The sequence below is a fragment of the Corvus kubaryi genome, unplaced genomic scaffold, assembly GCF_017639235.1.
Source record: "Corvus kubaryi isolate FWS band 111438036 unplaced genomic scaffold, C.kubaryi_AGA036_p1.0 37397, whole genome shotgun sequence".
Lineage (NCBI taxonomy): Eukaryota > Metazoa > Chordata > Aves > Passeriformes > Corvidae > Corvus > Corvus kubaryi.
Window position 1 is genome coordinate 18,682,974 of NW_024581136.1, and position 25,199 is coordinate 18,708,172.

Genomic DNA, 25,199 nt, shown 5'->3' on the forward strand with positions numbered 1-25,199 from the left:
CCTGTCCCTAGCCGAGGTCCGCGAGCTCTGCCAGGCTCTCCAGCACCGCACTGAAGATTTCCTTTCCTGTTTTAACCTCTTGCAACTCCTGCTAAGGGAAAGTACACTTAAGGATCACTTTTGGAGTTAAAATGCTCCGACATGATGGAGGGCAAGGGATTGGAAAAGTTGGTTTTTAGGCTTGTATGGTTTTCGTCATGCAAACAAAAGCGGGAGGAAAGAAAGAGAAGTTTATGGGGTGCATGAACCATCAGGGATCTGCATAGGGCAGGATGATCATGAGCAGGAAGTACTGTTATTAAACTAATGAAAGAGAATTCTAACTCCTCTATAATAAAATATTTCCTAATAGTTCTGCATGGATAAGGTTTGGAATCAATACGGCCTCATCATTTTCACTTGTACCGTCAAAATCCGTACTGAGCATCACATTTTGCGCATCATCTTCTTTCACTTAGTGTTATGTACTTAATATATAAACACATAGCAAGACCTGAGGGAGTGTCCTGTATTTCAGCAGGAGGCCACCTGTTCTGGCAGGGCTGTTGTCCAAGCAGATGGCCCCGTGATGGATTATCCGCTCCTCACCCATCGCGGTGTCTTCCCAAAGAATTTGCACAGATGTTCATAATGAGATTTTGGTTCTCATACAACACTTGCACACCCACAGGACAAAGGGACCTTCTGTTGAGAAGTCACCCAGCCTGAGAAGTTTGTTTCTCCGCTGGGAAGGAGCTTTCCCGAGCCTGTTTCCCAACGGGATCTGGGCATGACCCTTCGGAAGAGGTCGGCGTGTGGTGCCCCAGGGGTAACAGAATAAGCACAACCTAGTCCAGGTCATCTGTTATACACAAAGTTATATTTTTTTTCGTGAAACAAAAAAGCCAAAGAGATCAAATCTCCTAGGAATTAGAGAACATAAAGGAAAAACGGCTCTGGAATATTTTTTAGTTTTGCCATGATGCAGTAATAATAAGGAATAATAAGGAAAAAGTGTCCTGATGTTGACCAACACATCACAGAATCATTTAGGCTGGAAAAGCCCTTTAAGATCATTGAGTCCAACTACTCATTGCACCGCAAAGCCCAGCACTAAACCATCCCTAAATGCCACATCCACATGTTTTTTAAATCCTTCCATCCCCACTATTTTCCTCCTGCTGGAGCACAGCATTTGGGAAGGTGCAACCCAGCTGCACGGGGGCTGCACTTGACTCTCAAACCTCCTCTCCACAAACCTCAGACCTACAACAGGGCACCAGTGGACCTGAGGTTTTATCTCATGACAAACACCCAATTATTCCCACTCAAATCCATGGTTGTGACATATTCAGGAGCTGTGACCCTTTAATGGGATCTCAGACTGGGACACACTGAACTTGTTCCCTCTGTAACTTCCCACCTGTAGGTCCCAGCTGGTCCTGAGGTCAGGCTCAATTTTTTAACTCCTATTTTCACCATGCTGGATTCTATTGGAGTCTGAAAACTGCAGTGGCTCAGGCTGAACCTTTGAACATCCTTATGGCATTTCCATCAGAGCCAACGTCTCTTTTGGGGGTGCAGAAACTCAAAGGCAGAGGATCATAGTAGAAAAAGCCTAAAATAGTGAGAATTAGGGGGGCTGGGAAGAATTCCCACTTTTCAGATACAAAATCTGCTTAAGAGGTTCAAATGAGTTCATTGATCCACCAAACTTCTTAGTTATTTGCAGAGTTTGGGTATGGGAGGACATAAAATAGTGAATTTCAAGCTGCTGTTGTTAGGTGATCATGGGAATTCAAATATCTTTATTTTAAACAATTAGAGTTTTACTACCCACAGGAAAGAAACAGGAAGCAGAAATGGAAAACATTACACAGTCAATGAATTAATTGTCTGCAGAAATCTGTGAAACCTAACTTATAATTTAATTAGTTTTTTTCTTACAAGCTAAACACCAGGCTGTAATAATGGCGTGCAAGTCATATTGAGTACACATTAATCATTTTTTATTTTCTTCATTGAACCTGATCCCTATACGAGACAAAATTCAGAATTATGTAATACCACTAGGAATTTAGAATATGTGAAGATTCAAAAGACATTAATAATAATAATAATAATAATAATAATAGTAATACCTTTCTGTTTTCACTGGCTTTATTTTCTCAGTGGCTCTGATTTCTCCGAGACATTTATACAAGTACAGACCATAACTGTGCTAATAAAGAGGAAATTATGCCGATCTATAATTAGAGTAATAAGGAGAAAGGTACAGCAGATCATAATTGAGCCAATAAGGGGAAAATATAATCGTGTTTAATGGCTTACATGAGTGTTAGCATCTTCTGTATACTTCATAAATTGGCACCCATTTTCATGGTGTGCATCTGAGACACCTTTCCTGATATTATCAAATTACTCTTCAGATCTGTTTTTGGGAACTTCTGCTGGTCCTGAAAGCCTCTCTGGGGCAAGACCTCTTGGAATAAGTAGAAAAAGAGCAGAATTTTGGATGGTTTGACCGTTAGCTACAATCACCTTCAGCTCTGTCCAGGTTTATTTGGGGTGTCCCTGATTTAAATCCATGGATAAACAGGTGGGGAGTCTCATAACAAGGGTGAGATTTGGAAAAAGAAATACGGAAATGCTTGTGAGGTGTAAACATTCGGGGTCACTGTGTTTGGGCATCCAAATATGCTCTGCAAGCAGGATATGCTCGAAGGACAAGGCAATGATTTATTTCCTAATATTCACAGTAGAATAACGTGGCTGCAAGCCCCAGAGCTGAGCATCAGTAATTCCTTGCTGCTGCTGCTGAGCTCCCACCTTCGATGGGTTTTTTTACCTGAAAATTTCACAGCTTGCAGCTTTGATGTGTTTGCCTGCCAGTCCTTGAGCTGCTAACTGTCCCCTTCTCAGCAATCTTCCCCCTGTCTGCAGTCTGCCCTTTCGGAGCTCATACAGCCCGAGTTTACTTGTTTCCCTCACAGCTTTTTCTCACAACCTGGTGGTTTGCTCAGAGCTTCCAGCCAAGGTCACGCAGATGCTCGGTGTGAGAATCCAGCCAGGGATCAGAGCCAGAGCTGAGCCCTCCCAGGGGAGTTTACCAAGGCTGAAGTTTAAAACAGCCTCCCCACATCTTCAGAGAAATGACAGAAAATATAGTTTAGCTACAATCTGCCTTTTGATTTCCCTCCCAGCCATTAAAAAACTAAGGATGTTTCCTACTTTTACATACTGTGAGTATGTAAATATTTCCTCAGGCATGCCCACATTTGGTGAGTGACATCCTTTACTTTGAAGTGACGCTTGCCAAGATTTTCAGCCCAGTTCTCCTGGCAGGAGCCCAGGTACTCTTTTTGAGCTGTGGATGGCTTGGAAGGGCAGGACCAAATCTAGTGGATGGGACTCTTTATGCGCAGGCTCAGGGAACACCTTGGGAGAGAGGCTCATGCTTTCCACTAGAAACATCTGAGATATGTATTTTTCCAAACATTTTCTCTCTCAAAGATTTCTCAGCTCTACTAAGTCCTGAAGATGAATGGAAAGAGAGAATTTACAAGAGCATGGAGTGACAGGACAAGGGGAGATGGCATCAAATTGAGAGAGAGGAGGTTTAGATGGGATATTGGGAAGGAATTCCTCCCTGTGAGGGTGGCGAGGCCCTGGAATAGAATTCCCAGAGAAGCTGTGGCTGCCCCTGGATCCCTGGAAGTGTTCAAGGCCAGGTTGGACGGGGCTTGGAGCAACCTGGGACAGTGGGAGGTGTCCCTGCCCATGGCAGGGGTGGCACTGGATGGGCTTTGAGGTCCCTTCCATCCCAAACCATCCTGGGATTCCATGATTCTATGATAACATGGAATGTGTGTGACTTAGGATGTTAATAATACTTAGGTACCATCCTGAAGGGCAGTTAATGAACTAAATCCTAACAAAATATTATATGTTTGTAACACATTTTTTAATGTATTTCCATAAATATTTATGTATTTATATATGATACCTATTGTTCTCTAAGCTTCTTAGACTACTAAATATCAGCCATCCCTTGAGCTGAACTTGGCTTTCATTTCTTAAGGCTCTTGGACATTTCTTTGATCAAAGTTCCTATGTCAATGTGACAATAATTTCACATGCACACGTGAAGTAACGAAAAGGCACTTTCATATTTTGAGGTGATTTTTAAAAACATTGCCCTAAATTTAAAAAGTTGACATAACCTCATAAAACCTCCTTAGACAGATGGATAGAGTTATTAAAAAAAAAAAGAAAAAGTTAAAATAACAGTAGAAATATATAAATGTATGTAGGTGTACAGCACTCATATGTATCTACCTGCATATATATATATATATATATATATAAAATATTTCACCCACTGGTTTGCACCTCCTTTTCTGCCACTGTCCCAAAGGATCACTGAGAAAATGACCACTCCCCACACAATCACTGAGAGCATTAAATGTATTTAATCTCCAATTTTCGCACAGGTATTTTTAGCAAGCTAAGTGATAACTAAAAGAAGTGTTTCCTCTCACAGCACACAGTTGTGGGACTTTAATTTATATGTTAATTTTTTTAATTAAAGGGGGAAAATTATAGAAATGGGCTTAGTTTTCTTTAAAAGTACAGCAAAATGGTCTAACATTAGGCTGCAGGATAATAATGGAGAGGTCTGAAGCTGTAACCACTCTTCCCTGAAGACATCCAGGTAACCCCAAGGCTGAACTCGCAGTTTCCTGGTGCCTTGGAAACAGCCTGAGACAGGGGATTCACCCATCCCACGGTCACCTTGTCAGAAAGGCTCCACATTTTGCACTTAGGAAAGCAGTGCCTCGGAGCAGGAGGCTGCTCTGGGTGCCTTGGGCTCTGTGAAGGGGAGCAGGAGGGGAAGGCATAGCCCTGACAGCAAATGAAGGAAAAAACGGACAATGTTTGAAAATAGATGAAGCCAGAAGCAGCATTTTTAGTGTTTGAGTCTCCTGCTTCTCTACTGCTCAAGGCAAAGAGGTTTGAGAACACAAGCGTCATCATAAGCATCTGAAATTTGCTTTAAAGTGGCCTCTAACAAGATTTGGGGTTTATGATTCATCCCTCTGATGTCACAGAAATGAAGGAAGTGTGTGTCACCTGGCCACGTCCCCAAACGGGGTGAGGAGGCAGCAGAGAAAGGCAGCAAATGCTGAAACATTGAGAACTGCCTCAGTTTGAATAGCACCATTTAGTGCTTCCTGCACTTGAAAGGTTTTGATCAGCAAGAGTTGTCACCAGAAATAATTCTGAATGAACCCTGTTTTATTATTAAGTATTTCCATTACGCTGCTGACTTAACAATCTTGGCTAAGGATTCCGAAATCCCGCTGGATTGGACAGTTCTGTGCTGAAAAGTTAGGGATTTATCATAGAATCATGGAATCCTTGAAAGGCCTGGGTTGAAGGGAGCTTAAAAATCAACCAGTTGAACCTGCTGCCATGGTGGTTTAGGTTTAGAGTGGGACATATTCTCTCCAGTGAATGTATCCACACAAAATACCTCTGGAGTGTCTGAGCCTAAAGGATGCTGTAAAATTACCAGGAGGAATGAAATGACCCTACTTTCTTGAACTTTCCTCTGTTAAAACCATAATTCCCATGCTGGCTTTAAAAACTCCACTTGTAATCTCCATATTAAGGTCTATAAACTTCATCCTTAACTTTTTATTTCGGCTTTATTCCTGTTCTACGCGTTGCCAAATATTGCTTTTGTGTAATTGAAACAGAGCTGTAATTTGATTATTAAACAGGCAAAGTAATTGTGTTCAGCTCTAAAGGGGGAAGCAAATGTGGACAGCAGGAAAAAAACTTAAATTGTGGAAAAATTGCTGTTTTTTCAGGGCAGAGCTAGAGAGCAGATGCTGCTGGAGGACAGCAGTCCCAGCACCATGGGGTGGCCTTCTGGTCCTGTGGGGTGGCTCAGGAAGGGGGTTTGACAAGAAAGTTTGTAAGGGTGCTGTATGGAATTTTTTTCTTTTCTCCACCCCTCTGTTTTCATCTGTACCTTGCAGAATATTTGCATTTCAATGTTGTGTTGCAGGACATGTCCCCAGCAGTGCTGCAGCCCTGAGCAGGGGTTCAGGCTGGCTTTGCAGCTGCAGTGTGGAGGAATTCTGGTGGGAGCAATGCTCAGGAGGCTCAGGAAAAAGGAGGATATCAGGTGTGCTCAGCACCATGGGTGATTTCCTGCTTGCAGCCTAAGAAAAGAGAGCAGCCAGCATGTGACAGCACATGGGTCCCATTTTTAACCCTACCATCAGAAGGGGACAACGCAGATCTGTGCTGGGGCCTGGGTGGGCAGGAGCCAAGTGATGCAGCTGGTGCTTGCCAGTTGCTGACATGTCCAGGCAGGGCACATTCCTGCTTTATCTGCCACAGTTGCTAAAACCCAAAACAAATATTTACAGTGAAAATCTGAGGTTTGAGTACAGCAAAAAAACCAAAAAAATAATACAGGTGAGAGAGCGCTCTAAGGAAGATGAGAGGCTAGATTTATTACATTTGCATTTCTATTTATTCTTCTAAACCAGATGCCCCACGCAAGGAACAAATCCCTGTGTTCCCCCAGCCCTGTGCCTGGTTTTGCCCAGCCTGGGTTTGTCCCTGGAGCAGATGTGGGATGGGAGGCAGAGGCTGCCTGCAGACCGAGCGGCTGCTGCCAACTCTCGCGAGCTCCATGTCAGAAAGAGTTGATTATAATGTCAGCACTGGCCAATTTACGGGCTTAGAGCAGCAGCTGCACCGCTGCATCTCCCCCGAGGGATCCCAAGATCCCGACTCTTAAAAACTTTGTGCTTCTTGTAATAGGAGTGGGGTAAGTGATTCTCCGTTTGCACGTCTCTGCCTGCCAGGATAATTTACGGTTCAGCTTGATTTGCACGGGGATTGGGATCTTTGAAAACGCTCTGCTCTGCCCATTTGTTGCTCTCCGGGGGAAGCTGCCTCTGCTCTGCACATGGAACGAGTGAGCAGCGTGTGTAGCAGACCTTGGCATTATTCAAGGGATCCTGGGCTAAGTAAATTAAGCTGAGCTAGAAATCACTTATTAATTCAACCATCTTTCCTATTTAAATAGCGATTATGTAGTCGGGTGTATAGATTTTTTGGCTGGGTAAAGATTTGCAAGGGGGAGGAAATAGGCATTGAAATAAATAGTGTTCCCTCGCTGAATAAGAATGCAACAGTGGAGTCTGTTTAACTTTTGCTGGGGGAAACTACTACAGCAGCAGCTTTCTAAAATATGCAGATTCATTGCACGGTAGAACTCTGCTGGGTTGGTGCTGATGAGCTAAAGCAATCTTCTGACCCTTTTGCTCTCATTGTAATAATCAGGTAATGTTTGTTTTGCTCGCTGTGCTTCACATTGCTGAGTTTGGTTTAAAGCAGCATTAAAATCCTTATTAAATGTAATATTTGCCAGGCATTCAAGGTGTAATAATAATCCCCTGTCACTTGCTACTTTTTTTAATATTAGCAGAGTGACCTGAGAGTAGATGAGTCCTCTCATTCAGCAGCATAAAACTTCTGTGTTTTTCAAGCTTGATCCAACTTTTTCTTTGAAATGCCAGAGCTAATTTAAACGGTACAGAACTGAATTTTTTTTTATTCTTTTCTCACTAATTTATTTTCTAAAACTTCTGCCTCTATGTTTTGCAATGTTACATTGTTTTCCTCCCATCCCTTTTTAATTAACAGGAAAGACCAGGGGGAGAATTAATTTTAATTACCATTTAGATGGATTAATCTTGAAGAACTTTAAAGTCTCTTGCATTTCTTAGCTCCATTTTCTCTTCATAATGACAATATTTGAAATATCTTATTATTTCCAGCTTGTTGTGGTTTGGTCATGATCTTTCTTCACAAATTCAGTGAAGTAACAGTGTCACAACAACAGACTTAGAGAAATTACTTCTCCCATCTCATGGTACTGGCTGCTCCAAAACCCAGCTGGATCCCTCCTCCATCCCACCTCCATTATCATCCTCCCAGCTCAGGTGGCTGTTCAGGATTTTGGGTTTGGTTTTGCAGAGGGGCTGAGAGAAGCCCTGGGATGTTCAACACTAATGAATTTTTAAGTGCAGATTTACAGAGCAAAGCAAATTACTCTTCTCACCTCTGCTTCCATGGCTGCTCTTAAATCTTCTCGAGAAAGTTTTACAATGAAACGTTCTGAGTTAAAAAAATAATCCCAAGTCTGTGTTGGTTTAGCAGGCTGGAAATATTCAGCAAACTGGGTGAGTTATGGCCAATTCTCTCAAAGACAGTGGGATTTAGGCTTCAGTGTTTTAGCAAACTGAGGTAACTGCAAGTACAGGCTCTTGTTTTGGCCTCCGGGGAGATTTGGGTTGAGTACCAGAAAAGGTTCTTCCCCCAGAGGGTGCTGGGCACTGCCCAGGCTCCCCAGGGAATGGTCCCGGCCCCGAGGCTGCCAGAGCTGCAGGAGCGTTTGGGCACCGCTCCCAGGGATGCACAGGGTGGGGTTGTTGGGGTGTCTGTGCAGGGCCAGGGCTTGGACTGGATGATCCCTGTGGATCCCATCCAACTCAGGATATTCCATTTTTCTATGCCTGGCACATAGGGAGGGAGAGACAAAAGCCACTGAATGCTGTGAGTGAGCCTCCTGCCTGTGCTGACCCAAACTCCTTGGGAGCTGCTGGACCCCATGAGCTGACAACTCACATCTCTAATATTTAACAAAAAAGGGGGGCAATTGCAGGTTTCTGTCAGTCAAGCTGAAGACGGGGTGGAGTGTGAGACCAACTCTCAAGTCTATTGCCCTCATTCACCGCCTCATCTATTTTACTTTAACAAAACAACCAGAGCGTAAGCGTTTATGTTTTCTAAAATTTATCTATTTTCTGTCTAGATGAATGCTAAGAATGTTGTTCCTGAGGATTCCTCCCTGCTCCTTTGATGCTGTCTCAAAGCTAGGAACCCCTTTGCACAAAACCTTCCAGTTCCCCCCTCCACTGCATTTTCTTCCCAAGAACAGGCAAACAAGCAGGAGCAGCTCAAATTAGGCCACAGCTGTATTTTCCAGAGAAATTATCCTCGTTCCTTTTAAGGACATGAGTGCTCCTCATTAACAAAGAGTGGCCTGTTTAAAGGGACAGGACAGAGCACGCGATATGTGACAGGGCAACAAGCAAAAAAAAAAATAGAAAGGAGCTTTGTTGAGCATTTTCACATATGTAAACCACAGAAATGGATTTATGCACATAGGATTTTCCTGAATTTTTAGATTCAAGGGGATGGTGCTGAGGTGTTATTTGGAAAGGTGGGGTAAACAAGATTATTAGTGTGCTTAAATTTGATGTATAATCAACGTTTATAGCCTTAGCTTTAAGGTAATACTGATTAGCATTTGGAAAAGTTCTCAGGAAGGAAAGAGCAAATCATACCCAAATTATTAGGCACCATTGTCATATATTCAAAAATCCTTGATATTTTAGCATTTTAGTATTCATTCCAAATATGACATTCGTGCTTCATGTGACTCTGATGGTTGTAAGCTTGGTTAAGGTGCTCTAGAAAAACAAGGTCTTAGAAGAAATTATTCCTGTAGGTTTTGGTTGGTGGGTAGATCATCTGCAATGGTCAGAGCCTGCTTGTATGACTTCATCTCTCCTGGTTTGTCTTCCTCAGTTCTGTAGTTTTTAGCAAGAAAATTTTTCTGAAGTACTGGCCAAATACTAAACAAATGGACAGAGTCTTTGCAACACAAATAACCAACAAGAACTTACAGTTAAAGCCTTCTGTGCCGTGTGCAGCAGCACCTTCTCATTTTCACCGCCCCTGGGATGAGCCATGCCCTTATTTAACACACCATTGTGATACTGATATATTGCAACACTAATTCTGAATTTATTTTTTGTCCTGTTTTTCAGGCATCATGATTTGGACAAATGGTTTAAGTCTCTCTACCAGATTTCTGATGGGGTTTCTTCTCCTGTCTGTGTTCGTCAGGAAGGTGGCACCTGAGGAGAGCATCATTGCAACCAAGAAGGGCAAAGTCAGAGGTACCAGCCTGCAGGTGCTGGGGGGAACTGTGACAGCTTTCCTTGGGATCCCTTATGGACAGCCCCCCATCGGGAGGCTGCGATTCCAAAAGCCAGAACCTCGGGAGAAGTGGGCAGATGTTTGGGATGCCACCAAGCACACAAACTCCTGTTACCAGCCCATAGACACAACTTACCCAGGGTTTGCTGGGTCAGAGATGTGGAACCCAAAAACCAACCTGAGTGAGGACTGCTTATACCTGAATGTATGGATTCCTTCTCCCAAGCCCAAGAACGCCACTGTCATGGTGTGGATTTATGGTGGTGGCTTTGAGTCTGGGTCCACTTCCCTGCCTGTCTACGATGGGAAGTTTCTGGCCAGGGTGGAAAGAGTGGTCGTGGTTTCCATGAACTACAGGACTGGTGCTTTGGGATTTCTGTCCTTGCCAGGGAACCAGAAAGCTCCTGGAAATGCAGGTTTATTTGATCAAAGGTTGGCACTTCAGTGGGTCCAGGGGAATATAGCAGCCTTTGGAGGCAATCCCAAAAGCGTGACTCTGTTTGGAGAGAGCGCTGGCTCGGCCTCTGTCACCTATCACCTCCTCTCTCCGAAAAGCCACCCTTTATTCACCAGGGCTATCCTGCAGAGTGGGTCTGCAAACGCCCCCTGGGCTGCAGTCACAGCTTCTGAGGCCAGGAACAGAACAGTGGCTTTGGCCAAACAGCTCCAGTGTCCCACTAGCAACGAGTCCGAGCTCATCCTCTGCCTCCAAGACAAGGACCCGAAGGAAATACTGGAAAATGAAATTTTTGTGGTTCCATATGGCTCTCTTTTACAAGTATATTTCTGCCCAAGCGTGGATGGGGATTTTCTGGTGGACATGCCAGAAGTGTTGATCAAGAATGGTCTTTTCAAACAGACCCAGATCTTGGTGGGTGTTAATAAAGATGAAGGGTCATCATTTCTGGCATACGGAGTCCCTGGCCTCGACAAGGATAGCGATGGCTTGATCAACAAAACCCAGTTTGAAGCAGCTTTAAATCTGACCTTCCCAGGAGTGAGCAAACTTGCGATAGAATCGATCATCTTTCACTACACGGACTGGGAAAACGTGGAAAAGCCGGAGCACTACAGGGATGCCATCGATGACGTGATCGGGGACTACAACATCATCTGTCCCGTGATGGAATTCACCACCAGCTTCGCCCAGCTGGGGCACCATGTGTTCTTTTATTTCTTTGAGCATCGCTCCTCCAAGCTGCCCTGGCCAGAGTGGATGGGGGTCATGCATGGCTACGAGATTGAGTTTGTGTTCGGGCTGCCCCTGGAGAGGAGAGTGAATTACACCAGGGCTGAGGAGCTCCTGAGCCGCTCCATGATGAGATACTGGGCAACTTTTGCCAAAACTGGGTAAGTTTACTCTGGAAGTTTGTTTGGTTGGTCCGATGTTTGTTGTTTCACCAGGGGAAAAAGCTTAATGGTTTCAGTGCTGCTTTGGAGCCTGACTGGAACGATGGGAGCAGATTAATTGTTCAGTTATCCAGAATTCCTATTTTAGTTCTGACAAAAGCACTGTTATAATAAAATAAACTGTGGATGTGTTGCTGCCTGTATTGGACAAACTTAAGGAAACAATGTTTATCCACCCATAAAAGCAAATGCAAAACATTTCTTTGCCGTGGCAGCGGTTGTTGCAAAGACAGGTAATGGCTTCAAGTGTTAGAAACAAAATATTTCAAATGCTAGAAAATGCTTCCAGCAGTACAAGTAGTGACAAAAAGCCCAATTCCCTTGAGGATGTAATTTGCTCAGAACATTCAGGTGTTTAACAGGGAGGTGTGTTATGTTCACATGATGAAGAGATTGGGATTTCAGAAAGCCTCTCCTCCCCTGCGTGCTGTGAGTGCAAGCCCGTGACAAATCACTCTCCAGTTCCAGGTCACTCATCTTGAAGTGAAATATGGCCCAGCCTGCACAAGGAGCAAATAAGAATATTTCGTGTGGGTGTTTGGAATGGGTTAAATCCCCTCTCCAGCTGGAGTCCAGGAGAAGTGAGGCAGCCCTTGCTCCTCTCAGCAGGGCTGGGGGCTCTCCATGTGATGCTCAGTTTGAAATGAAAACGTTTCAGAGCAGTAACAAAACCAGCCCCCACCCCAGTCCTGTAGGGTTAGTCCCAAGCCTGGTGGGAAGGGGAGGTATCTTTATCCAGAAGTTTGGTTTGTGGTCTTTCCTGAGAAAATTATATATACAAAAGTCTGTGCCTCTGAGAACACACAACCAAATGCTTAATTCACACTCTAAAAACATTTCTTTACCTGAAATGTTAAAATCCTGTATTAATTCTCTTCCTAAGGTGGACCCTTTCTTTGAGTTGTCAAGGATATATAGATTTGTAAAGGCTGAAATCAACATTGGAACAGGATCTAATTAATTTTTTTAATAGATTAGAAACCAGAGGAGACCACTGTGCTCATTCAGTCCACCTAACCTCGTACATAACACAAAACACAGGTAGGACTGAAATGTTTCCACTGATTGAAAATGTTTCCATTGATTAAAATTCCAGAACAAACATGGTTAGGTTGTTTAAATCTTAATTCCACTTAAAATGGTTACAATTATAAAAGCGCTGTTTCTAGACTGAATTTGCCTATTGTACTACATTTTCCAGGCATTATATTTTGTTTGACAATGTGTAAGATTTATTTTATGACTTTTGGTTCCTTTTTCTTTTTTTTTTTTTTAATTGTTCATTAAACAAGCCAGGTCATACCCTTGAGACTCTCACTAACATGTTGTTTCTCAAGTAACAACTCTCCACCTTTAAACCTGTGATTCATCCACACCTTGTTGGAACTTTCCCTGCTGGAATTAAACACTGTCATCCCCACGGAGTTGTAATTCCAGGTGTCATCTCTCCCTTCCTGTTCAAGCTGATATTCTCTGTTTGTCCATCCAAGGAAAGTGCTGTTCGTGCTTTGTGGTGTTATCCAGGGAGCTGCCAGGTGCCAAGGGCTCCACCATCCACCCCAAATCCATGTTCCTCTGCTGCGTGGGTTCTCTCCAGCTCCAGGACACCCCAAACTTGGTGGCTGCCAACCCCCAGCCCTGTGTTGTCCCTTCACCTCACCCTCCACAGTGAACTCACAGTTTATTTTTATGTGCATCCCTTTTTTAACAGATTTACTTACCAGTAGGTTTGATTGATTGATTAATTGATTGATTTGCAGGAGGATTAATTACCTTAACAACTCCTGTCCCCTGTATGTTCTGGAGCTTGTAATATTTCTCTTACCGGAAGAGATGAGCATATTAAAACTCAGAAAGTAGCTGTACCAATAGCTTTACTCATCACTGACTAATGCTTTAATCCAGGTATAATTATGGTAAAATTTAATCTAAAATGTAATCCACGAGCTCTTCCTGCCTCCCTCTCTGCTCAGAGCCTGAGCACACACCTCCATGTGAGTTTGGCAGGGAAGGCTGTGATGCAGAGCAAAGCTTTCCATGGTGCACACTCTGGAACTGAGCTGTGAGGTTGATCTATCAATGCCAAAAATGCATCTGATAGATTCCCAAGATCAAGTCTGAGGCTGGGAAAGGCTTGGGAACACTTCCTGCATTGTGAAGATGTGCAGTGACACCATTCCTTTGGCACTGGTGTCATTAGGGCCTTGGTGGAGAGCAAACTGAGTGGAAGTTCCTTATCCCATCCTGCAGCTTCCCATCCTGCCCTGCAGGAGCTTGCAGCCAGGATCTTCCACCAGACACAGCACATCCTGCCATTAAATAGAATTATTTCTTAGTGGAAAAAGAGAAATTCAGGTCTACATCTGATTTTGCAGGGTGATATTTACATTTCTTTGAACTACTGGTTTCCACTGGATTGTGTATAGATTTAATTTTCATGTATATAACTTTTATGTATATATTTAGATAAATCTCAATAACCTGCTCTGCAAAACACTGTTCCTGTCACTGCAGCTCCTAAAATTAGACAACATAAGGTACATTCAGCTTTAAGTTTGTGGAAGACAGTCCTGTCACCTACTCTGATCATCATTCACACTATAATTAGATTACCCCACAGATTGAATTGCAAGTGGTTTCCACAGCAAACAGCAAATAATCCCTCCCTCTCCTTCCACCACGAGGATCCAAACCATCACTATTGGGAAAAACAGTACAGTCCTGCAATTTGTGTATTAGTAAAAGATCTGGTCAGGATTAACCCTCGGTGTGACCCTTTACTCATTATCCAGAACACGGACCCCTAAAGCTCTGTATCCCTCTATTCAGAGTGTGCAAGGAGTGGGGAAGTCATAATAATTCCTGATAATTCCAAGATTAATAGGCCATCCTTTTTTTCCTGGCACATTTGAGCACAGCAAACATTTATAAGGAACTGGGGAAGCCCTGTTTTGACATAATGTTTATAGGAAATTCTGGCATGATCAAAGGGCAAACCTCTGAGGGGAAAATTACCACTGGTGTCTCCAGCAGAGGAAGAGAAAATCAAGCAAAAATGAGGAGTATTGAACAGCACATTTTTTAGTGAGGGTGTTTGACCTAATATTCTAATGTGCTGGAGTACAAAAGCACAAGGGAGGGGAGAGCAGCCTGCAGAGGAAAGGAGATGAAGGAGAGTCAACAAAACTGGAAGAAATCATGTTTTTCCTGGTGTTTTCTGGCTGGGAGGGACTGAAAGTTGCCAGAGCTGCTTCTCATGAGGGGTCTTCAAGCCCAGACTTTGACCTTAGTGATCTCTGGGTTTTATTCTCATGTGAGGAATAAAAATGCTGATAGGGAAAGTTTAAAATGTGCATTTAGGAGCATTTTCTGTTTCTGTCATGGTTTAACCCCAGCCAGAAGCTAAACCCCACAAAACTGCTGCCCTCTCCACCCTCTGTGGGGTGGGAGAGAGAATCAGAAGGGTCAAAGCAAGAAAACTTGTGAGAAATCCCAAATGTCGTGTAAGGACAAAAGAAAAAATGCTAGGGACAGAAAGTGACTCCTTCAAAGCATCCCAAGAGGGTGAAATCCTCCATTTCTGCATTTCTCTGTAACTAAAAGGACACTGTTAGCCAGCCCAGGGGTTTCCCAGTCCACCACCATCCCCAGCAGTACTGGATGCAATTTTCCAGATCTCTGGGTAGTTCCTATTTCACATCCTGGCTAAGAATAACCATCAGTGATTACTGACCATTTTTCCTGAAAAATTACAGGCACAAAGAATTTCTATCTTTGAATTTAAGCAGGGAATGGAGATGTAGAGGATTCAGCAGGAGACAGGAACAGATATTTCTCCTGTGAGCCTTGGAGCTGGTGCTGGACTCCAATCTTTCTCTTCTGGATCCCAAGGAATAGTGTCATTTTCAGGAATCTGCCATGTATTTACACATGTGGATCTGTGAAGATCCTGCTTAAAAAGTCTTTTTCATGACTGAGTTTGGGTATCAAATAAGTCTGACCAAGTATCCCAGCCATTCCTAGTGCTATTAAGGTATTTCATAAAACCTATTTTTCATAAATTTGAGCCTTGAAAGAGCAACATTTTCATCATACCCTGAAAAATGCCTCTTTATCAGCAAGAGAAGAAAGAGACTTATTACTCCTGCTGTCTGAATAAATCAAGGCTAAGGAAATATTTGGGTTACAAGAAAGAACAGATTCCAAAATCGAAGTTCTTCGTTTACACTTTGAGGTTAAATTCCTCCCTTCACCTTGACCTGGGGTCTCCTCAGCTTGTTCCTGCATTTAAGAGTATTGGCAGTTGAATATCAATTCATAGCCTCAAAATCATTTGCTAGAACACCAGATATCATCACAGTTAGACAAATTGGATTGGGCAGATTGGATCCAGCAGGAAACCATAGTGTGGTGTCATATGAAAAGTGATGGATCAGGCCCAGTATGATTCTGTTTGTGTGGAAATAACCTTTATTTTAACAACACTGTTAATTTTCAGTGGCCTTCTCCTGAATTCTTTCCAGCACACTTGATTTTAAGCTACACCCACGGTGAAAGAATTTAAATTTCTCTTTTTAAACATTTTTAAAGTTCATTTTTCTGCCGTGCTTTTGTTATTCTTCAGAAAGCTTTTGAAAGCAGGCAGGGGACACTACCAGGTCCTACCAATCCCAAGCAGCAGGATGCTCTGCCAGCTCTGGGAAGAGGAAATTTTATTTATCCTGAAAAACTGGAGGACATCCCAAACCTATGGATGCCTTTTCTGTTCCTTTATCCATTTGATTTGGTAACTCTTTAGTCATGAGAGATGCAAAGTGACAAGAGCCAGACAAATCAGATGAGCTGAAAACTCAAGCAAGACTATAACGGAGCTCACAAAGATAATATTTTTTAAGGCTTTGTGAAAAATGTTTCGGATAAAAGGAAACGGGCAAAACTTGTCTCCCTGCCAGTTTTACAACTGCTGAAACAAATCTTTGCAGCTTTTTCTATAAAGTGAAGCCTTTGAAATATTTCCTCCTATGTTTTAGGGGAATTTGTGAGGCTTTGATTGTCCCACTAAAGCTTTGAAGCACTTTGTCTGGTTATTATTGCCTTTCCCTGATGTTCCACTGGTAGGCACATAATAAATTTCAGTGCTTTTGTTACCAACTTCTCCCACCCTGTTTATAGAGAGCAGTTTCAGAGCAGTGAGAACAAAACCAACAGCCTCATATAGAGTCCAGGCAGCACTTGAACTGGGGACCTATATACTCTGGCTGTGGGAAGGACTGAATATACTGGGAAAAAATAAAAATAAAAAACTCCAAGCACTTTTAATTTCCCTATACTTCAGGAAGTTGGAAGTTTTATGTCCCACTGAGCCATTTCAAGGGAAGAAATTTACTGTGGGCTGTATTTCTGCCAGAGATTCGCTCGTGTTCACAGGGATAGAGGAAAGTTTTTGGGTTGCAGGCATTCTGATCCTCACAGGGTCTTCAAACATTGCAAAGCCACAGCTCGGGGGGACCAAGAGGAGCCTTTCCCTGAGGCTGCCGCTCCTGAGATCTCACACTCATCCAGAAAAATGAATTTTTCATCTTAACAAGTGATTTTTCCTGACCACATCAAGAAACCAGAAGAAAAGATTTCTGGATTTAAAAAAAAAAAAAAAAAGGAATATGAACAAAGCAAGAGAGAGGTTCCCAAAATTACAAAAATGTGTATGGAAAGTCTTTCTTTCCCACGTTAGGGAAAATCAAAGCTTTCATTTCGACTCAAAAGGACACATTTATTCTCACATTTGCTGTCTTTCTTGTGAGTAATTTCTGAGCCATGAAAAAAAATTGCAGATATTATAGACTTGAACAAAAAGGGGGAAAAAAAAAAGTTTAATTTTTAAGAAAATTTCCTCCTATTGTTCCACCTTCAGTTTTGAGTTCTTAAAAGTGACTCATCATCTTTACCAGAGTTTACATCCATTGTTATATTCAGAAACGGTAATGGAAACACCTTTTTAGCAAACTGTTAGGAAACAGTGGATCATGGAAAATATCAGTAACCAGAGACTCACCTTGGCAGGCAACTCTCTCTCTCTCTGGCTTGCAAGCTGACAAGCTGTCATTGAATTTCAAAACTGAAAACAGGAGTATTTGATTCAGATGTCTTTTGAAAATAAGTCTGGGATACAAATTGTTGAGACTGGTTTAATTTTATTACAAATATTGCAAATTACAAGAAGCTGTCTTGTTCCTTTCCATATGTGCAGCAAACGCAATTCTGTCCACGCGGATTTTCCTCCCTCCAACAGATGAGTCAAACCATTATTTTCAAACAGGAGATGAGAACATCTATTAAGGAAATATTGTCCAAATATTGTAGGAGTCATTGAGTGAGAATAAAATTAAACCTAGAGCTAAAATGCAGAGGTTTGCCTGGAAAAGAACAGCGACAATGCTTTATGGAGCAGGGTAAGCCCAAATTCAATTGTCAAAGGCTGCAGGATCAAAACCATCAGTGGTGATTCACAGGCCTGGGGCTGAGCAAGGTGAGCTCCTGAGCCCTGGAAGAGAGGGAGATCTGGGGGGCTGGAGGGTGTTTGGAGAAAGAAATGAAGCTGGGAAGGGGCTGGAGCCCCAGGAGAGGCTGAGGGAGCTGGAAAGGGGCTCAGGCTGGAGCAAAGGAGGCTCAGGGGGGACCTTGTGGCTCTGCACAAGTCCCTGACAGGAGGGGGCAGCCGGGGGGGTCGGGCTCTGCTCGCAGGGAACAGGGACAGGAGGAGAGGGAACGGCCTCAAGTTGCACCAAGGGAGGTTTAAGTTGGATGTTAGGAAAAATTCCTCATGGAAAGGACTGTTCTGTCCTGGTGAAACCTGCCCAGGACCATGGTGGAATCCCTGTCCCTTGAGGGATTGAAAATCCGTGTGGATGTGGCACTTGGGGACATGGCACAGTGGTGGCCTTGGCAGTGCTGGGTCACAGTTGGACTTAGACATCCTGGGAGGTCCTTTCCAACCTAACTGATTCAGTGATTCTATGGATCCAAATCTTGGATAAGGCCTCATAACTGAGAAAGGTTGAACAGCCTGCACTGGATGGACAGCGTTCCCTGCTGTCCCAAGGGCCTGGCGGAGTCTGCACAGACACATTCCGGGCAAAGGAGAGGGATGAAGAGAAACAAGTGTTTCAAGAGTGAAATAAAACCATGGTGTCATTGCCACCTCAAATTTGGGAGTGAGAGTAACAAACCTGGGTGGAGATAATTTAGTGTTTGAAGGGAAGTAAGGAAAATGGAAAAGCGAGAGAGGGAAATGCAACTGCTGCAAGACATCAGGCGACCAAGAAATGCACAAAGAAGACAGAACAAAAAAGAGATTGAAATATGAAAGCAGAAAATGGCTGAAAGACTTTCAAACCATTTTGGGGGGAGAACAAGTCTGTGAACAGAGAGACGAAGGAAGGGCCCACATGAACTTATGGGGTAAGTCTAAGGCAGATTCACATACAAAGCCAGACACTAAAATACCAGAGAGTATTTTACAGGCACGTAAACACATGGCTTCAAAAGGCACTGTGAAATTCTAATTAACGTTCACCCACAGTTAATCCCCTTTTGGAGGGCCACTCTTCTTCCGTGCTGCTTTCCTGCAGCTTAGCCCTTGTTCCACCATCAGAAGGCAGAAATGGAAGTTTGAAAGGTCTGCAAACCCCATTTTTCCTGGTGGTTCTGGAACACTAATCTGAGGTGATGCTGAGAAGTTTCACGGGAGGAATGGAAACCTTTCAGTGCACATTTTAATTTACTCCCCAGCGCCAGAGATTGGCTGTTCCAGGGAAGTGGCAAAGGGGAGAGGAGAGGAAATGAGGAGCAGCAGAGGTTACCTAACACCACGTTTTTTAAGGGAGCTCAATATGGTGTTTAATTCTGTTTTCAATCAGCTGCAGGGGAAGGCAGTGGTGGGGAAATGTAGTCAGAAATCCGGTGCTGGGATTTGGGAGAGTCTGTCCCCAGAAATCTGAAGCTGTGTTGGTAGAAATTGGGCATTTTGTGCTCACAGTTGGGGATGTTGCACAATTCTATAAGAACATAAAATTAAAAGCTGCCATTCTCTGCTTTCCCGGACACCTCTGGCCACCATCTGTGTCCTCTACCTTTCCTTGCAGGAACATAAGAGAACTTCTTCGTAACATACAAACCCTGAAGAGCGTTACCTGTAATTTACACCTGACAGATCCTTTTCCTGCTGGAACAGCTGTTCAAATACTGTGATTTTTTAATTCTAGCAAAGTTTTTTGTTTTAATGAAGTCTTAAATATCTGCCTCTCATGCATCTTATTCATGGTGAAACCTCCAAGTGAATTTTCTGTACAACTGGAAATGGTCAGAGGTTTAACAGCTGTTTTTTTCCTAGTTACAAAGTAATCTGCATACCATAATTTCCACAAAACCCCCCTCAATTTTGAAAGTGAAGAACTTTAAACAGGTTCCTTCTGTCTTTTCATATTGTTTCTAGTTAAGAGCACCCCTTCCATGGCTCCTGGTCCATGTGTTGGTATTTGGAGGTCTCCCTCTTGCTGCAGTTCAAAACAGAAGATGTTACAAGAATGGGACATAATTTGAATTTGTTTACCAAAGGAAGTGTCACATCTAACTTCCACCCATAAATGTCAGGCCTACAATGAATTTATGCCATAAGAAAATATTAGATTATCATTATTATTTTTCATTAATATTAATATTGATATTATTAATATTTTAAAACAGTTTTTGGGGTGTAGAGAGCACTCTGTCTTCTTGTCTACATTTCCCAGCATGAAGCTGCAGTGCTTCTGTTTCTGATGAAGCAGTAACACAAATTCGCCCTGCTGACAGCTACCCAATAGTTTCATTTTTAGGACTGCTCAATTTGGCCTAGATTACATGGTCGTGAAAGTTTGTGACTCATGCACTTCCTCCCACTCACAGAAATACAGCAGTAGTAGAAAATATAAAGAAAAATGCCACTGTGATGAAATCCATCAGGACACAACGAATCCAGAGGATTTTGGTTGGTGCAGGGCTCTGTGGAGCATCCGTCCTGAAAATAAATCATGATTAGGGCAATTTCTATTGAAAACAAATTTGAACTATCATATCCTGGTTTAGTATCAACTACACACTCTCAATTGCAAATTTAGTCTCTAGCGATAAGAAAAGCATTGAACACATTTATCCAACAATTTCTGAGGGCCTGGGATGAACTTTATTAATGGGAAGGAAAGGAAGGAAGGGAACAAGCAATAATATCCATGAGCACAGTATTTAGTCTTTCTCAGAACCAGCTGGGCTGACAAATTTTACCAAAGGCACTGGGAATTTAAAACCCGGTATTAATGGCTTTATGGCTATAAAAACATTTTTCTCTCTCTTCACGCCCTCTTTGTTGTTTCTGATGAAGCCCTGGTTTGTTCCAGGGAGCAATTCTGGTTCAGATATTGCGTAGGTTTGTGTTTTTCCAGGTCATGAAGAGGAAGAGAGGTTGCAGAGGAGATAAAACAGCCTCAGAGAATGACTAAAAGGGCAAGTGCCAGGTGCCTTCCTACCTACTTTTTCTTTTACTTACCTGCTATGGAAGGTACTTCCTCCAAGGTCTCAGTGGGGTTCAGGACCTTCTTCCATTTCCAAATATCCCTCTTCAACCTCTACAAGATAAGAATAAAACTAGAGTTCCATTTGATTTCTTGCTGCAGCCAGGAGTGTTAAGAAATAGCAGCTTTGAAAAGCGGCCCTTGAAAGTGGAAATTGATACCACACAAAAGGGCCAAAGGGTCTTACAAAAGGCTTTACAGGAATACTGGAAAAAAAAAAGGCAGAGCTGTTCCTCCAGCACGAAGAAGGACTAAGGTGCAGCGCTGCCTCTCTCATGTCTATCTAAAAGTGGTGTAAATATGACATGTGAATTTCACCACCAGGACCTGAGTCCTGGAGAAGGTGTGAAATCATCTCTGTGGCCCTTACACAGAACAGCGGGACAGTTCCAGACCTCGTATGATAAAATCCCGTCTCATCCATGCTCTGCATGGAGTTTGGGGTTCCTGAAACAGCCCCAAACTTGGCTGGAACATTTCTGAGTGAAGGAGACCCATGTGCAGCATGGCCCAGGGGGTCAGAAATGCAGGCAGGGGTTGAAGGGCTCGTTAGCTCTGGCTCAAGCTCTTTATTTCTCCTGACACCAGAGCAGGCTCCCATCCAGGAGCCAGGGGTTGGAAGCACCCAGCTCCTAAATGCACAGCAAACAGCTCAGGCAGAACCTCCTGCATCTAAATGTCTCAAATACTCCATCATTTATGACCCATGTCTTGAGGCCTACCTTATATATAGCAGGAATTCATGACCTGCATGAGCAAGAATTGTTTCAGCTCAATGGGTGCTCCATGAGGCTCTTTGGAGCACAACACAAGACAAAAAAACATAACAAATAGCACAAAATAACACGAATAACACCCCCCAAAAAAAGGAGTAACAACTTGTTGCTTCATTTCCTGAAACTGATATTGGTCATAATAGCACATACCACGATAATTTATAGTTTAAGGCATTTAAACAGGCAGCTGCTGTCAGCAGGCTGGAATCTGGAAGGAACATCCTGAGCTTTATTTAGCCTGTGAAGGTGTAAGAAAGCCTAGCTGCAAAGGTTCTTCTCCAGTTTCTGTCGGTTAAAGACTTTGCCAGCTGGATCCTGCTGCTTTCTTCAGGGATCAGCAGAAGGAATAATATTTACCCAGGCTAGAACTTGCAAAGCAGTTTCCCTTCGCTCTGGCTCAGGGACACTCTGTAGTCACTGGATTATGGACTCATGTGTGTGATCTGGGAGTGAGAACTGAGCACAGCAGGGCATAATGAACTTCCCCACCCAGCTGATTAAAAAGGGAGTTTGAAGGATTCAAGTCTGCACATCCCTCAGACTCGTAGTGCTCATCAGAGGAGCCCTTTTATTCCTTGATGTGGGAATCTCAGTAAGGCTCAAATGCCACAAAATCAGGGTTTTTGTGCCTCACTAAGGAGAATTACATGAGAAATTTTTTATTTCAATTCCATGAGAATTTAAATCAATTCTATGATAAATGTTTAATTACTTACAATTTCAGAAACTGGTTGCTATTTTCTCACAATAATTAAATTCTAATAAATAAAATGATTTTAAATATGATTTTTTTTCCCAGGTTCCCCAGTTCTTCATAGTACTACAGGTAGTGATACTTTGGGAAGAGCAAAACTCCAAGGAAGTTCATGAAACTGAAAATCATGGATGCTTTCCAATCACCCAGTATTCCACATGCTGACAATCCCCCTGCCTGAGCTGTTATCTTTCAGTGTGATAGTTTTTAAAGCTTGGCTGCTAATAATAATAATAATAATAATAATAATTTCTTTTATTTCAGCTATAGATTGGATAGCTGCTGTCTGTCCCATTAGTCTAGGAGGATAAAGAATGTAACTTCCCCTTGCTTGTTATTCCAGATAGGTCAACTCATAAATTTTGAATAATGGACAGAAAAGTGCCCCTCCCATTTTTGCTTTTGCAATTTCTCATAGCAAACAGCCTCAGAGTCTACAATTTAGTGTAAAATATTTTGGCATAATGTAAGGATTTTACCCATCCAGCCACTTCTGTAGGTGGTAGAAGAGTAGCTGATTTGGGAAAACATCCTGGGTAACTGCCCGAATTAAAAAAAAAAATCTAAGGATAAGTTCATTGTACTGAATCACAGAAACAGCGACCCAATTGGTGGTGATATTGCATCAGATTCAATCTACACATTCATGCAGAGAATTTCTGATTGGTAGGGGCTTCAGTCTCTGAATGAAAATTTTGTGCATTAGTTACAGCTTCAGGGGATATTTTATAGCTACCTTTTTTTTTTACCAGTTACAGATATTTCTTCATCCTTTCCCTTTCTAACTTTTCTAAGGCAACTTTCCAGAGCAGGTTCATTTTCTTTGTTCCAAGAGCTGGAGCTGCTCCTCAGGTTAAGGACTTAGGGTTTTCAAACTCATGGACCTCTCTGGTGCCTACTTAGCAGCGAGTCATCTGAAACGAATGGCCTGGTATGAAAAACTGGGATTGAGCCAAATTGTTTGAGGGTTTGAGAAGACTCAGCCAGGAGTTAACAGTAAAATCTGCTTTTCTTTTTAATGGCACTGGACTGGGAAGTGTCTGTTAAGCTCCCAGTGGTGCTATCCAAGCACCTTACACAACCTTCTGCTGTCCCTACCCAATCACCCCCCGGGGACCACACCACCACCCCAAACTGAGATTAGCCTGGCAGCCAGTGTGCTGCAATGGGAAAATGAGCATAGGTATAAATATCACACGTCCTGGCCTTTAGAAATCATGTGAGACATCTGGCTGCGTTGGCCTGACTAATGCCACAAACACTTCCCGTCCCTCCAGGGTGGGGGGCTGGGGCAGCACAGGGGGGCCTGGTGCTCCTCATCAGCATTCCTGCTAATTAGGAGTGTCCTCCTGGCCAAGTGGGAAAGAGGGAAAACAACAAAATGTTTTCTTCCAGAATGTGTGTGTGTGTGTGGGGGGAAATAAATATCATCTGTGTGGTTTAGACCTTAAAATCACCCAACCTCAGACGTGTGCAGAACCACCCCTTTTACTCCCAGAGCTACCCTTGGGGTGAAACTTCTACACTGTGCTTCTTATTTGATGCTGAGCTGACTGTTCCGTGATTCTCCGAGGTTTTGCACTGCAGCTGCAGGAAATCTGCAAGAGTTGGGGTTATTTTTGCTGTTGCATTCCCTCCAAGGCCATTCCCCCTCCCGTTTGTCTAGAGCCCATGGTAAGATTCCATAAAACGTCATCCCATGGGAACCAGCTGATTGCCAGTGCTGCCCAACAGCCACCAGGAATCCCAAAAGCCAATAAAAAGGGTTCACATTCCCTCTCCCCTGCCTTTAAACCAGCTTTTAAGAGAAAAGGGGCCAAATTGGAAACGAGCATCAGCAGGTCCAACCAGGGTGAAGCCAGTGCAGTCACACTGGGAGGGACAGGTCTCCGTTGGATTTCAGTTCTTCCTGCACAGGGTGAAGCAGAATTATCATTAATTTTCATTCATCTTAGTGGGCACTGAGATGTGGGATTGTTTTTCTTGTCCTCTGGAGAAACACACAACAAAAGTCACAAAGAGAGCAGCTAAATAGGAATGTGGAGAAAGCTTGGGACAGCCTAAGCTGGAGTGTGGGACAGTGGTTTTACAAAGGTAAATCCTAAAGCAGCCTAAAAATGTTTGCAGGAGAGTTAGCAGAGAATATTTTCCATTCTGGCCTTCTTCAAAATACAACTGAACAGTACAAAAGAATGTGCTAAATGATGGAATTCACTCTTTGAGTCTTCACTCTGCTGTTCAGAGCTCACTCACAAAAATAAAGGGAATATTTTCCTGGTACTTTATATCCTAAATGTTTACCAAAACCAGTCAGATGATGAATGACATTTTTTTGTGTATGATAAAGCATTTGTAAAGGTAATGCTGTGTGAATATTAATAAAAATGCAGTGAGCTGGTGTTGTATCTCAGGCTATATTGATCATATTAATGAGAACGGTAATGTATGTATGTTTATTATGATTAACAGAACTCTGTTCATGTTGCATTTTCCATTTGAATGAAATTAACTTTTTCTAAAGTTGCTGAAGATGAATATTAAATACAGAGAAATGATTGGTGAATAATCTCTTCCAAAACC

The 25,199-nt window shown here is 42.8% G+C and overlaps 1 protein-coding gene across 2 annotated transcripts in view; it reads left to right on the forward strand.

The window, feature by feature from the left end:
* BCHE (butyrylcholinesterase) overlaps window positions 1-25,199 on the forward strand; it is a 47,252-nt gene that overhangs the window by 12,031 nt on the left and 10,022 nt on the right. The window contains exons 1-2 of one of the 2 annotated variants that reach the window (XM_042042318.1): window positions 6,942-7,031; window positions 9,903-11,424. In XM_042042318.1, coding sequence (XP_041898252.1) covers window positions 6,971-7,031; window positions 9,903-11,424 — 1,583 coding nt within the window. In that variant the 5' untranslated portion in view covers window positions 6,942-6,970. Of the gene's footprint in view, window positions 1-6,941; window positions 7,032-9,902; window positions 11,425-25,199 lie in introns of those variants that run through there. The other variant, XM_042042319.1, reaches the window with a different exon arrangement.